Genomic DNA, 15,961 nt, shown 5'->3' with positions numbered 1-15,961 from the left:
GTGCGTTCAGTCAGTATCTTGTCTCTATGACAAATGATAATCTGGTGTGCTGTTGTACAAATGATTCTTCCATTCTGATAATTTGTTTTTATTTTCAGACCTGCATCTTCATGTGGAGTTCCTTCCTTTCTGTGTCAGAATCTTCACCTTACATGCCACTGAAACAGCAGCCTCGGACACATCTGTCAAGCCACTGTTCTGCTCAATCTGGTAAGAAACTACATTTTAAGTCTTATGATCAGAGTGAAGGGTTGGGCATTATCCCAAAATCTATACAATAGTACTCATTGTTGGAATGTGTACCATTATGGAGAGGTGAGGGGTGTGGAGGACAATGAACATGTAGGAACAGAAACCTAGGCATATAAAGAGTGTTGGTGAGTGTGGGAGTAATGCAAAATACAGCCAGGATTTTTTCCCCCGTAAAATATGGGGACATGACTTATGAGGCTTTTGGTACTGAAGGTGGCATCGCTCAGTAATGCACTGTATACCTTGAACACATTTTGAACTAATCTTTTGGCAGCCAAAATAACACAAGAAGAAGAATTATTAAAAACTGTGGATGCCATACATGTTTTCTGGTGAAATATTCTCCCTCTCGCCTTTTATCCTGGCTTTCCCCTATCCCCATACCCGCCTATCCGTCCCTGTCCCCCCAGAATGTGATTTCGCTCTGTAGTCCTGTTGAACTAACAGGGCGGATCCAGATTAAGAGGGGATTTGGGTTCATACACTTCGCGTGGCAACATGGACCTTAACACTGCTACATATGATGATCCATTCTTGTATGAAATGTCACAAAACACTGATATCGTAACCATATATTGCTTAGTGTACTGAGGGGATAATGCTTTATGAGGCCACTTCCTGTGATGTCATGTGGAGGGCGTGGTCAAATGACATCACTTCCTGTGGGGCTTGGTCAAATGACATCACTTCCTGTGATGTCGAGTGGGGGTGTGGTCAAATGACATCACTTCCTGTGATGTCACTCTTGTGGGCGTGGCACTGTGATGTCACTTCCGCTACCCCTGGCGTTTTGGTGAAATGACGTCCCTGCACTCACTGCAGCTCATACTGCCCCTTATCACTAATCAACACTGATGTAAAAGTTTTGCGAAGGTACTGCCCTTCGACTCGCTCCATACATGGGCCACCTGGTGCACCCTGACCAGTCTGGATTTGTCCCTGGTCGTTCCACGGGTCTCAATCTGAGGCGCTTATTTAATATACTGGCCCGGATTGACCCAGATACCGAAGAGGTCGCCGCTGTGTTCCATGTGCAGAATGCTTTTGATTCGGTGTTCTGGTGTTTCCTTTGGGAAGTGCTTGAAATGAGCAACTTTGGGCCTGCTTCATCACATGGGTACAGCTTCTTTATACCTTGCCTGTAGCCAGGGTCTGAACCAATGGCTGGCTTTCCCTGTCACTTGACATCTGCAAAGGTACCAGACAATGCTGCCCGCTTTTCTCACTCATTTTTGCAGTTGTCATTAAGCCCCTAGCTGATCTGATGCGGCCAAAACATGCACGTTGAGGGGTACGGCTCTCCGATCCCCCTGAAATAATTTCTCTGTATGCAAATTATGCATTGCTTTACATCAGGGACCCAGACAAGAAACTTGCCCCAATTATGCAAGATGTCCTCCACTTTGGGTGCCTGTCCGGGCTTTGGGTCACCAGTGCCAATTCGGAGCTCTTCTCCTTGACTGATACCACCACGGCTCTGGTTGACCTCATGGGGTTCACCTGGGCCCCTAGCGAAATCAAATATCTTGGTGTAGTGGTTACGAGGAACCAGATTTTGCTTTATGATCAGAACTTTGGATCCTACTTACAACAGCTTAGACCAACGCTGTGCATTTGGGCCAAACTATCCATAACACTCGTCGGCAGGGTGTCCCTCCTTAAAATGATGGCACTACCGCAACTGCTTTACCGCTTCTTAAATGTCCCAATATGGCCTGGTGCCTCATTGTTCGCCGAACTAAAATATGTAATAGATGAATTTTTATGGCACTCTGGAGCCGTAAGACTATAGTGAGCCACGCTTACGAGACCCTACAATCAGGGTGGCCTAGCAGCACCTGAAAAATACTGCCTAGCAGCCCAATATGCGGCATATTGGTTCATCGACGCTCCCCCCCGCCACATGTCAGGATTGAGCGACACCATCCACTCCGAATTAAGCAACTACCCGAGTGATGGCTGTGTGAGCTATGTCTGATATATGTGTAATTGTTCCGTGCCATGTCACCCTCGCTCCTACTACCATTGTTGTGTGCCAACTGTGCATGCTATTATTGTAATTAACGATTGTTATTCACTGCTTGCCCTATGTCGCTGTGTCAAGTTAAATAAATAAAGTTAAAAAAAAGTCTTGCCTCCCAAGTAAAGCTAAAAATGTGTACAGATAAAATAATAAAAGAAATGGTGATCAATACAATGTTTTGAGCTTCTTACGACTCCTAGCTTCTTCTTCAGCTCCCCTCCCCCAAATTCAAGAATGTTCCACAAATCCTTGAGGTTCCCTTCCCCAAGTTCAAGGCAATACAGTGCCGCACAGTTCTCTGTGTTCCATTGCCCAAGCTTAAGGCAACACAGTTCAAAATAAAAGGGTCTTGAGGCTCCGTTCTCAGGACAGCATTGCAGTTCTTCAAGTCTCAGGATTCCCTTCCCCAAGACTTCATCCTAGCAACTTTATATTGGTCTCAGTCTTTCAATGTTTAACAAAACTCCAGATCAATGTGACACTCCATTTGGATTGCATTAAAAGTTAATTCACAGTGCTCCTTCTTGGTTTGTCTCACAATGTCTTTAACTTTCACGGTGGAGGGTTCCCTGGTCTAGGTGCAGTTGTCAGACCACAGGGTCAACCCATGCCAGGTCGCACAACCAGGAACCTTAGGTTCGTCAGCCCACACAGGTTCTTCTGTAGCTGCCTTCTGTACAGATTCACATTCACTTAGCTTCTTTTTATGGGCCTCTTCGGTGTATGTGCAGTTTTCCCTCCTGGCTGCTCCTGATTAGCCTCTTGGCTTTGCCACTATGTGTCACACATCTTATGCCAGCCGTGGGCCTTGCTGCATGATATTTATTCACAAAGTTCAATTTACGCTTGTCTTTGTTTATTCCCCACCTTTCTGTCATGCTCTTTCACACTTGCGTTCTTATTTCATAGCTTTGCTCTCAAAGTTTTCATTCGTTCGGTATTCAGTATTGATGTGTTTTCCATCATTACTTACTTTGCCACTTAATTTCTAGGCCACTCTTTAATTTTACATTCGTTCCCACTCTGTGCATGCTTAACCGTTCACTCGGCATTCATTCTACTTACATCTAGCCCCTAGAATTGAGTGAGATGGGGGCAAGACCAGTTCATGTGGATATAGGTTGCATCCTCAGATTTACACCTGGGGCACCTGGGGGAGTGGTCCGGTAGCATCTGGTGTAGTCGAATTGGTGTGTAGTAATATCTGTGTAAGACTTTGAATTGTATCATTTTAAAGCAGGAGTTGAATGATACCTCTGGTGTGCAGGCGCACTTCTGCTTCCATTATTGGTCAGTTATGTGTAAACCTAGGTCTCTAGCCCATGATGGTCTTCGTGTATTGAATGTGGGGGAGGTTTTGGACTGTAGTAGGGAGTATAATCTAGAGATTTTGCCTCTAGTGGTTGTAGTGTTCATAATTTCAGACAGAAATAGGGTAATCTGGAGGTATGATAGGAAAGCTTGGGTATCTCCTCTTTAGGATTCTGCGAAGGCCAGGGTACTGGAGCCAGATGGGGGATTTCCGACGTAGGTCCGCCGGTAGGTCCGACCACTCCTGGAAATTGTCCTGGTCGAAAATATCCTGGACGACAGTATAGCCCGCCTCCGCCCAGCTCTGCACCTCAGATTGGGGTATGCAAGGGGCTCCAAGAAGGAAGTTCCAGAGGGGCAGGCTGCCATGGAAGGGGCGGGTGTCGCCATACATCTTCCATATCCTAGCAAGAGCCGAGAGCGAGGTGCCCACCAGGTCGAGAGGGCCAAAGGTAAGGCGAGGAGGAGACAGGCCTAGGGGGCGGATGTCACGATCCCCAACAGCACGCCGCTTGAGCCGTATATGTGAAGGAGGGTTCTTCGTGATGAACCAGTACGATGCAAATTGTGCCTGATCAGCTAGCCAATATTTTTCAAAATCGGGAGCGACAAAGCCACCATACTCCAGTGCTGCGGCCATCGTGGCAAACTTAAGGCGGACGGCACCGGAGTGCCACAGAAATTCATTAAGTATATGGTTCAATCGTTTAAAAAATTCCCTACCCGGCCAGAGGGGAAGATTAAGAAAACGATAAAGGAGTTGGGGGAGTACGACCATCGTTAGGACCCCCAGTTTGCCTGTGAGAGATAGTGGTAGTTTAGTCCATCCCATGCATTTCCTGGTGAGCGTGGTTAAATATGTCAAGTAATTGGTCTCATGTACCCTGTCGGGACAGCGAGCCACCGCCGCTCCAAGGTAAGTGAACTCTGATTGTGCCCAGGTGAATCCCATGAGGTCGGGGGGAGAGAGGGTGGCATCAGTGAGTGGGAAAAGTGTCAATTTTGCACAGTTAACATTGAGACCGGACAATTGTCCGAAGTGTATGATGTCTTCGAGAATCGGGGCTAGGTTGAGTTTGGGGGTGCGGATGAAGAGTAGAGAGTCGTTCGCATAGAGGGAGATGATATCAAGTGCATCCAGTAGGCGGAGGCCACGGTGTGCTTGCCGTATTCTATCAGCCAAGAGTTCGATTGCTATGGCAAAGACCAGTGGTGAGAAAGGACATGAAGAGGGGAGAGCACCTGTCTTCCGTGTGCACCCTGGCCACTGGGTCCACGTACAATAGTTTGACCCATGAGATAAATCGGGGGCCAAATTTGCATTTTTCAAGCACCCGCCAGAGGTAGCTCCAGTAGACTGAATCAAAGGCCTTCTGCATGTCTAGGGCTGCCACCACTGTGTGGTGGACATTGGGGTCAATATGACTGATAATGTTAAAGAGGCGCCGTAAATTGAGAGAAGTAGATCTGCCTGGAATGAATCCGGACTGATCTGGGTGTATGATGTCTTGCATGTATGGGGTCAACCATAAGGCTAGGACCTTAGCATAGATCTTGACATTGCAGTTTATGAGTGAGAGGGGTCGGTACGACCACATTGAGTTGCAGATTTACCCGGCTTGAGGAGGACAGTTATGACGGCTTCCCTCAGGCTGGGAGGGAATGGACCCGAATTGCAGGATTGTGAGGTATCAGGCGTGATTTATATCGTTTTAGAAAATTTGATCGGTAACCCGTCGGATCCAGGGGCCTTACCCGAAGCAAGAGAGTCAATAGCCTTGGATAATTCTTCACCTGTAATAGGCATGTCGAGAGCGGTGCTAGTGTCTCTAGAGAGGATGGATAAAGGAAGGCTGTTGAGATATTCATCTATTTCCGACCTGGGGGCAGTGTCGATATTGGTGTATAAAGTGGAGTAGAATGATTGGAATTGTGCATTGATGCCCTGTGGGAGCAGGGCCAGGGTGCCATCGGGTCTTTCTATAGCTGGGATGTGCGGTGCTCCGGTCTCCTGGCGGAGGAGTCTGGCCAGTACACGGCCTGGGCGCTTGCCTTCTCCATAACGCCTCACCAGGCCAGTGGTGTCTACGAACTTCCTCTCCCTTTCCTGTGGGTTCAAAAAGTATCTAACTCGACTCCGCTCTCGGATAGGATATCCAGAGACTGGTGTTGGGAATATCGCGTCTCGAGGGAGGAGAGTGCTGCTTCACTGTTTGATATGAGTCGGCGGATAGCCTTGAGGATCCCTGACTCCTTGCAGATAGCTATCCCCCTGATGTAGGCTTTGAACGATTCCCAGAGGGTAGCTTGTGTAGGGACAGACCCGGTGTTCAGTTTAAAGTAGTCATCAATGGCAGTCCCTAGGTCAGCTGTGAATGTAACATCCAATAGTGACTGAGGTTTAAGTCTCCAAGAGCGGGTTATTTTGTGTTCTGTGTCCCAGGCGAAAGATATGGTCAGCGGGTAGTGGTCAGAGTATGTTCTGGGGAGAATCAGCACGTTTGTAACATTCCTAAGGAGGATGTCAGAAATGAGTCACCTGTCTATCCTGGAGTGAGAGTCATGGACGGAGGAGTAGAATGAGTACATTCGGGAATCGGGGTGTAACACTCTCCATGCGTCAGATATCTCTAGTTGTGGTAGGGACTCCAGAATGATTTTAGCAGCCTTAGAAAGCTGCCGGGGCCTAGTGCCAGATCTATCCCAATCTACATCGAGGATAGTGTTGAAGTCCCCGCCCCAAATGATGGGAACCAGGGGGAATCCGGTTAGCAATTTAGTGAGGTTGGAGTAAAACTCTGGATCATCAATGTTAGGTCCATAAACATTAAGGAGTACAACCTCTTTATCATACAGTTTGCCGTACAACAGAACGTATCGGCCCATTGGGTCTATATGAGAGGTGGTGAGGTGAAACATGACAGTTTTATGGAGTAAAATCATGACACCTCTGTTCTGAGTAGAGTAGTCTGTGTAAAACCTTAGCGGGCCCCATGACTTTGCAAATTTTAGGCATCCTTCAGATCTGGTTTGTGTTTCTTGTAAGAATAGGATTTAAATAGCGTGTCGTTCCACATATAATTGTACATTCCTCATCTTTTTGTAGTTGCCAAATCCCCTCACGTTCCAGCTCATGTACGTTAGGTTTTTATCAGCCATTAGGGCGTGCAAAGTGAGGGAGTATCATAAAGCCTTGGAGCCTTGCGGCATGTGGCCAGTACAAGTGAAACAATTTATACCCATCGGGTACATGTGTCAGACATTGCGTGAACTCATGCCTCGCCCATATCGCACGTGTCAAGCATTTTACCTTATAACAACCCAACTCGCCCCCCCTCGAAGTCCTAATGAGGACCTATGGATGACTTTCACCCCCCCCCACACCCACATCCTTCCCCCAATCGGAAGAATGAGTCCCAACCCCACATTAAACCAAAACACAACCATTGGCAACCTTGCCTGGGGGGGTCTTAGCGCAGACCAAACTGAAGAGTATTGTGGCACATAATAACTGAGGCAATACTTTCATTACTGTAACTAGGTTACACTCTGCGGGATCCAGTCGCATCATGGCAGGATGTATGTCACAGATCTGATCGAGTTCTGATCCACGGGAGGATGAACAGATATCGATGAAAAGTGAAAGAAAACAAAGGAAAAAAGGGAAGAAAACCTGGTGTTCGGGGTGCTCAGATTGGAAAGTTTCAAGGAGCTTTTACTGTACCAGGATCAGCCAGGGAAGTGGTCCTCTATGAACCTATTAGCTTCCTCAGGGATAGTGAAGAAGAAGATCCTGTTTGCGTGCTCGACTCTTAGCTTGGCGGTGTCCAGCAAGGAGTATTTCACACCGAGATCGCAGAGTTTCTTCTTGACTGATAGAAAGGTTTTGCATTCCTGCTGTATGGCAGTAGAGAAGTCGGGATAAAGGTGGATTCTAGCTGATCCCAGGAGCAGCTCATGTTTGAGTCTCGCCTCGCGTAGCAGAGTGTCCCTGTCACGGTAGTTCAACACCCTTGCTATAATTGGGGGGGGAGGTGCTCCGGGTTTGGGCTTGGCCGTGAGGGCACGGTGGGCTCTCTCGATGGAGAATTGAGGAGATAGTTTGGGGGAGTCCATAAGGGATAGGAGAGTGTGTGCTACATATTCCTCCATAGGACCGTCGATGTTATTCTCTGGGACCCCAATAATGCAAATATTATTGTGCCTGGAGCGAGATTCTAAGTCATCATTCTTCTTGCTGATCTCCTGGACTTTCCTGGACAGCAGGGGTGTTGCTAGGTCTGGAAAAGACGTGGGGCTACGCTAATGTCAGAGCTGTCATGACTGGGGGCTAGCCAGCCTTTTGGATTTGCACAGTACCTTTTATTAATTTCTTTGCTCTGCTGCTGGTTTCTTCCCTGGGTAGTGCAGGACCCTCCAGTCTTCCTACTTCTGATCAGTCCAACAGTCGCTTCAGGAACTGTGAGCCTGCAGGAACTACCAGGAACCTCTACCTCAGCTACAGCTCCCTCTCTGTTTTAATGTACTGTGCAAATCCGGTTGTGCGTTTCGTTCAGCCGCTGTGAAAGTGTTTGAAATCTTTCTCCAATCCGAGGGCTTGTCCTTCTCTTCTCTTTCAACTAACTTTTCTACCAACCCACCTCGTCCGGAAACCATGCCACAAACTTTACTGCAAACTACCCTGAACTGTATTATCTTGAGCAAAAAACTTTTGAACCATTGACTTTGGCCCTAAGCCTTTTCTATCTGATTTTATCATTGTAGCCTCTCTTGTTCGCTTGCCCTGAGTACTTACCTGTTGGTGTGGATTAATTTCTGTTAACTTTTGTCTTTCCCTCCCTTTTAAATTGCTGGATTGCCATTTTGCTCCCACTTCATTTTGTGAGCTTAACTTGTCTGGAATTTAAGGAAAGTGGTGTGGTGTATTAAGAGTGTGATTTTTAGACTGCTTACAATAGTGTAATGTTATACAACTGAAGAATGAAATAAATGTATATTCTTTTACTTGAAAACCTTGAGTCAGTGTTTGCCTGAATCATAGTTATTGCTGTCATTTGTGTAACTATTTGATACTGCTCACTTACTCTCTAGATAAGTCTGGCTGCTCTGCTACTGCTACCTTTTTAACTGTGTAGTACAGGCTTGTACCAAAGGTGAAATTGTACTGTCACTTGTAGTCTTAATTGTGTGTGGTGTTCCCAAAGGGTACTGCATATAATTCTGGCTAACAACAACCCCTCCCAAACGTTGTTGGGGTGTAGGGGAGTTAGTAGAGTGGCTTGTCTGTTTTCTTAGGCATGGCTTCAACATGCCCAGGCTCAACATGCAGTGAGTAAATTCCAGACATACCTTATGGCGCAGCAAATACCTCTTCTCTAGCTATCTATTGTTTCGGCGCTACGCCCATAGAATAGAGGTGAGAACCATGATACATGTGATCCAATTGTACAATCCCTCGCCCTTATCCCAACTATCTACCAGACTTTCCTCCTCCCCGCCACTACTGAATGTTCTATCATACTCTTCCTTTGCCTCTCTGAGAGGCAAAAGTACTTCAACACCATAAACTATGGCAGGAGACGCTATACAAATGCAAGATAACTTAACTTTGCTGAAAGAGGTCCTGCGGTCCCAGGTTGGCACGGCTAGGAAAAATGTTCTGTTACCAAGTTTACAGATCTGATACTTAAGCTACAAGATGACACAGGACAGCTCTCCTTACACCATGTCGTATACAAGTACACACACATGCCATTTGGTCTTTCGTCAGCAGTATCAGAGTTTATAAGACTTATGGACAAAATGCTAAAAGGAACTCAAAATGTGTCATACATCCAAGATGGCATAATAACGTACAACAAAAATATGGAAGAACATGTTGAGGCTCTTCATGAAGTTTTTTACAAACTTCAGAAGGCTGTAGTCAAGCTCAAGAAAGAGAAATGTCCATTTCAAGCAGATGCTGTAAAATACCTGGGGTATGCCATCAGGACCTATGGCATTGTTAGGGAGAATTCTCTGTTTAGGCTGAATTTCCTAACCTAGTGAGTCCCCCAGCAGCTTTGCTGGATTTTTGGGGTTTGTTTTTTTCTCCTGCCAAGAGTGAGACTCTTTTACCCTCACTCTTGGACATGATTTGAGTGTGTTTCTTTGAATCTAGAAGTGTTAAATGGGCTATGGGGTCTTTTACTCCATAGGGCTTCATGTATTTTTGTGATGTGTGTTACACAGCACCCTCAGTGCAGTGACACAGGGGTGTCATAGTGACCCCCCAGTATAGACTCCATACCCTGGGACTGACTACTGTCTCCCAGGGCATGTAAAGTCACCATTGACTTTACTAGTCTTAAATTCTGAACAGAACCAGTACAAACCATCATATTGTGGACGAACTGGCTGGGGCAATTCGATTGCCCCAGGGTCTGTTAGTCGAGGGGGCACGTCTCCGTCCCCCCTGATCGAGTTTTGGCTGGTGGCAGTGGATACTACTTTTTATATTCAACCGCAAATATTTCCCTATGGGATTTCCCATTGTTTTAGGCTACTACCTTTATTTAATTATTTACAGTAGCCTCGAACATACCGCCAGTTTATTTAATTAATATTAATTCTCCGGTTGGTATTTTTTGCCAAAACTTGATTCTAAAATGGCGTTTGTGTTCTCTTCTGTAACTCCAACCCAAGTCGAGCCCTTTGTTCCACTTTTTGGCGGGCTTCTCCACAGAAGCCCTCCAAAGTGGTGCCACTCTGTCTGGGGTACTTAGGAGGAGTGGAGGGAAATTTAGGCACCCTGGACTGAGTTGCCTAGGCAACTCAAGTCGCACTCCATCCTGATTGGCCCAAGTGGTGAGCCGGCGGCTCACCACTTAGCATGTTTGAGTGACAGCTAGGCTGAGTGAATGGGGGTTTGCTGCATAAAAGCAGGGCTTTGGGGACTGGAACTTCAGAAGTCGCCACAGGACCTAAGAATCCGACGAGGGGGAAGCTGAGCCGACCTGCCACAACACCATCACCGGTGGAGCCCTGCTGGACTGCCTCACCACTTTTCCCAACGACAGAGGAGATCTCCCGCCGGAGAGTCTTCTTCCTTTGACTGGTGGGGATAACCAGTTTCACCTTTTTTTTTGGCTCTCCCGACGTACCTCGTGGCCGCCTTGACCGTGCCAAGCACCCCGGCAACCGGGATACCACGTTTTACCACGACCGCGAAACAAAGGTACCACCTTTAACCGGAAAACTCTGCGGCTGGTTTCTGCCCTGGTAGTGCAACGACCTTCATCTTTCCTCCAAGTCGAGATCTTCTCTTCCCCTGGACGACGACGCAACTTGCACCCACTACCAGGAACAACTGCCACCGCTGGAGGATCCTTCCCACCTAAGGTACCATGTCCCACCTGGCCTCCCTTGCTACCGACTGTACGGGGTAGATTTAGCCCCCGGCTTTCGAACATGGGTTAGCCTGGGACACCCTGGCTAAACTTTCCTAAGCCTCTCTAAACTCTTTTTGAACCCTCTGCAAGACTTTCTAAGCCTAGTGTAACTGTGTGATCTTGGGCGCATTTGTGCTCTGCTCTCTCTAAGAGTGGGCCCAGCCTTTGGACTTTGACTCGCCAGTGACTTTTGCTCTTCTGCCTTGCTAATAGTGTTCCTGAATCTTAGAGTGTTGTACCTTTCCATATTCTGTCTTTTTCCCTCCCTTTCTCACAAACTTATTGGAGTGCAATCTAGTTAAGCGCTCACCTCTGTATGAAAATAAGTGGTGTTTTACTGTGACTTATCTGATAAGGAAAAAGGGGTGTATATATTACAATAGTAACTGTGTTTAGAATATTTTACAATAAAAGTGCTTGAGTGTTTCAAACTGTGTGTTTTTAAATAAATAATTATATACTTTGATACCAAAGCTCTGGTCAGTGTTTGCTTGTATTATTGTATCTGAGTGCCTATTGTGTATACTTTGCATACTGCCTAACTCTTCTTGAGGGAAGTCTGACTGCTCAGCCACAGCTACCAGGTAAATCTGGGTGGTACAGACTGCTACCAAGTGGGTTTACTGCCAACACCTGTAGTCTTAAATCTTTTGCAGTGGTCCCTAAGGGAACTGCACAGGTTTCTGCCTAACAGGCATCAAATCCAAACTGGATCTACCGAGAGACATTAAAGGGCGCTCAAACTGACCAGCAAAGAAGAACTTTGTGCGTTTCTGGGGTTTGCAGAATATTCAGCGATCATTTTTCAGGACCTTCTCGGATCATACCAAATAAATGTGAGAATTATTCAAGAAAGGTGCAGAATACATATTATCAGAGCACCGAGATAAGCGATATTAAACAGAGTATTGTGCAGGCTCCCTGCCTACACTCCTTCCATCATGGATGGAAAATGTATATCAACACGTATGGCTGAGTGTACAACCTCAGCGCCACACTAACCCAAAAGCATGAAAGTGAAAAAAAACAGTGGCTTTTGCTTTCAGGACATTAACTGCTGCTGAAAGAAATTATTCAGTCACAGAGAAGGAATTGCTTGCTTGCGTTGGGCTGCACATGCTTTCAGCACATATATATGCAGTATATCATTCATCATTTTGACAGACCACAAGCCCTAACTGCACTTGCATGGTCCAGGTGAGCAAAACATCCACCCCAGAATTGCACGCACCATCCAATACATTTGGGGATGGAAAAATAATCAAGTTGACTGTATGTCATTCTTGACAGGCAAGTGGATAGTTGTTTCAGTGGAAGAGACATCAAATGGTGAGAACAGTGGTATCTCCCAACCCCAATGGATAGCGGCCATGATACCTGATGAAGCCCCGGTATGCCTTGACCTTTAGAGGGATAGCCTAATAATGAAGCGTATTTACTACCTTATTGTAAGGTGGCTTTGGTATTGCGATACGCTGAAAGCATTCTGTTCAGGGGGAGTAGTTCCTCTATAAAAATGCCATCTCATCCTCATAGACAAAGATCACATTGGTATCCATATCATCATCAAGAGCCGAGGGAGAGGATGGTATTGGTGGCCTCAGATGGACCAAGAGATTGAACAAGCCCTGATTATGTGTAACATATTTGCTGATAGCGACAAGAGGTCACAAGCACATTAAGCACCTTACACAAGTATGGAAGTGTTGCAAGCACCCTGGATGAAAGTGGGTCTGGACTTCAGTGGACCAGTTTGAGACAGACTGTTAATTTGGAATTGTGATGGTTGACTATTTGACCAAGTGGACAGAATTGCACTTTGCCTCCAACATCACTATGAATACTGTCATCAATGTACATAAACAAGTGTTTTATTGTGAAGGGATACCACTGCAGTTAGTGACTGATAATGGTGTGCAACGTACCTCTCTAAAGATGCAAAGATTCTTCAAAGCCAACGATATCAAGCACTGCTAAGCTGCATGATATCATCACCAGGCCAACAGATCAGTGGAGAGAGTTAATCGTTCCAGAAAAGTGTTGCATAAAAGAAGCCTTCAAGCAGCAGTTGTGTTACACTTAGATCCTGTCAAGACGATGTTAGAGGCAGGGTCCACCCATCGAATCACTCCAAATGAGGCAACCAGAGAGTGCCCATTTCAGGCCATACAAGGCAGGAGAGAAGGCTCCCAATGTACTCCTCCATGGCCTCCAGACATGAAGGAATACACATCGGTAGATGTAATCTCCATGCTGTGGCGGATTTTCAAAGCACAAAAGTAACAAAGACTGGCTTGTCAGCAAGAAAACTGTCCAAGTTGTAAAGGTCAGAATGGGAGATCAGATCAAGGTGAAACTCAACCACAAGAACCCCCAATGGGCTGAGATTGGGGACCCAGTCATGTTGTGACAAAAGACAGCAGGGCTTCGAATGTGGAAGAAGGATCCCAGTACACTCCTGAAAATAGGAGTCTGAGAAACAATGACGTGAGAGAAGAAGAAATTGTAGGAGAAAGATCCAAGGGACAATCAAATATGATGAAAGAACAAGGAAATTAAATGGAATACCCACTTGTTGAACTCTATGAGAACACAGATAATGAAGAACTCAGATGCAAAGATGTCCCCATCTTGGGAAGAAAATATGCTGGAGAGTCTAGTCCTAGGGAGTAAGCCACAATAGGTCATCTACAAACACCAGACAGAAATGAAATTAGTGAAAATTGCATTCCCCACCATTTGGTGAGACTTCCCAACAGTTACAAAGACTATGACATGAATCTCATAGTAAGAGGTTCGAGTGACTCTTTAAAAGGGAAGGAATATGCTATCGGAAACTTGAGTGAGATCAGGAACTAAAGGAAAGTGCATGAAGTGGGAACAGGCATATTAGAGTGAGTGACTGACACAGATCTGCTCACATGGGCTCCATTCTGGAGCAGACATTATACAGTGTGCACCAGATAAACAATGGTAAATATATATATTGCCATGCATCATGATACAAATTACTGCTGAATAAAGATTCTGCAAGAAGAAACACGGGATGTGCTTCATTTTGATGTAACCACAACCCCACAGTCCCTTTAAGACAATCTAACAAGAGATTCTGACAGTACCACCAGTTTAATTATATCAATAAAACATTCAAAAAGAGTCACTTGGATGAAAAACCACTTCCATATAAAAGCAAAATACCTTTTAACCCATCTTCCTCCAAATGTTCTTTCTCTGCAACATCTGCATCAGTGGTAAATGTTTCATCTTCTTGAAAGGTCTCTATGTGTTCTCCGTTCATAAATATGTCAATCTGAAAGAATTCATTAGGTTTGAGATGAAACTTTAGCAAATAAGGCTACATATAGGAAACTGGGTGTTCGCAAAATATAAACAACAGATGGTGTACTTTCTATAATTTGTGATATATTGTGAAACATACTACAATAAGGACTGTATTACTGAAAGCAGACTGATAAGTGCCACATTACATAGATGGCAGTAGTGTACCACTGGCAGTAGCAGGGTATAAAGGCAGGGGGTACATTACAGCCCAACACCGAAGGGCACGAGGTGAGCAAAATCCTATAAGAGCCATAATTATGGTTTTCTCCCCTCCCCCAATTTTGGGAAAGATTTGTGCTCTTGGAGGGGTGTTGGTTCCCGGTCACCAGAACGCTACCAGAATCCTTCAAGACTGAAAGAGCAACTAATTAGTAACACCTGTAAAGAAATACAGCCTCCCTGATGATTGTTTGTGACAAGAAAGCGCTTGGAGGAGAAGAACAACAGAGCAACTGAACTGCAGCAGATGGGATTCAACCCTGTTAATACTTGTTCATTTTTGGGAATTAAACCAGTTACTACTTGCAACAGGTATAATTGACTGGGAACTGAGGTGCGCGCCTCACCTTCCCCTTTTTTTACATAGAGTAAAATCATATATGTTGGTTTTGCCAAACAACCACAGATGGACACAAGAAGTTTCTCTAGAGAGATAACAGATAGGACGACTTTAGGGATAAGGGATGAGGGTAAAGAATCATCAGGAGAAGCATCAGGCTAAAATCTAGAAAGAAACCTGGCAGTATCAGTATCAGTGATGGGAATAAAGGTGGATAGAAGTGGCAGTGATGAATAAGAGACAAAAGGCCTCATCACGAGTTGGGTGGTAACGCCGGCGCTAAAAGCGCTGGCGTTATTAGCCCTACCGCCAAACCCACCGGCGCTATTAGCGCCGGATCACGGGTTTGGCGGAACGGGTATTGCCCATTCCCCATTGAGCCCATTCGGGAATTCCCCATTCCCCATTGGGCTCAATAGGGAAATTTTGCGCTTTTACCGCTGGCGGATTTCCCGCCGGTGGTAAATGCGCCAAAAATCGGCAAAATCTCGGCAGATTTCCCCCCAGCTCAGAGCTGGGGGGAAATCAGCCGAAGCCGTGATTTGGCGGACCCTTAAATCAGCAGTAGCAGCGCTACCGCCGGATTTAAGGGCTACCGCCAAACTTGTGATGAGGCCCAAAAGAGGGAAAGATTGCAGAGGGGGATGAGTCAGGCATGCAGCTGTACAAACAGTTGGAAAATCGAGAGCGGAGAGAACAGATATACTGGAAGATTCATTCAGGGGAGGGGAACGTGAACAAATAAAAAAGAAGCTGAAAAAGAGGGCACAGGTAATGAGAGAGCAGTTGAATACGTTTGGAAAAATATAATTTTTTAGAGAGGAGGGAGAGGAAAGTCAGAGTGAGAGTAGGAGTTTCTCCAGAGACATTCCGCCCACCTAGAGAAGTCCACATGGAGCAGAGTTGGGGAGATAACCATGGGTCGGATGATTTTTTAGAAGGTGACGGGAATCTAAAGTAGAAGAAAAGCGGTAAACACAGCTACAGATTTGTCAAGAGTGTACAAAGAAAAAGTAGGCAAGAGTGGTCAAAAAGAGGTATGAG

General features: G+C 45.8%; 1 protein-coding gene across 1 annotated transcript in view; it reads right to left on the bottom strand.

Annotated features, from left to right (window-relative positions):
- LOC138516300 (uncharacterized) overlaps positions 1 to 15,961 on the bottom strand; it is a 1,253,275-nt gene that overhangs the window by 292,177 nt on the left and 945,137 nt on the right. The window contains exon 16 of the mRNA XM_069631312.1: positions 14,215 to 14,326. Coding sequence (XP_069487413.1) covers positions 14,215 to 14,326 — 112 coding nt within the window. The remainder of the gene's footprint in view (positions 1 to 14,214; positions 14,327 to 15,961) is intronic.

Source organism: Ambystoma mexicanum, chromosome 6q (genome assembly GCF_040938575.1).
Source record: "Ambystoma mexicanum isolate Mex_15411 chromosome 6q, UKY_AmexF1_1, whole genome shotgun sequence".
In the NCBI taxonomy this organism is placed as follows: domain Eukaryota; kingdom Metazoa; phylum Chordata; class Amphibia; order Caudata; family Ambystomatidae; genus Ambystoma; species Ambystoma mexicanum.
Note: the sequence above shows the minus strand (reverse complement) of the source record. Positions and strands in the feature narration are given on the sequence as shown.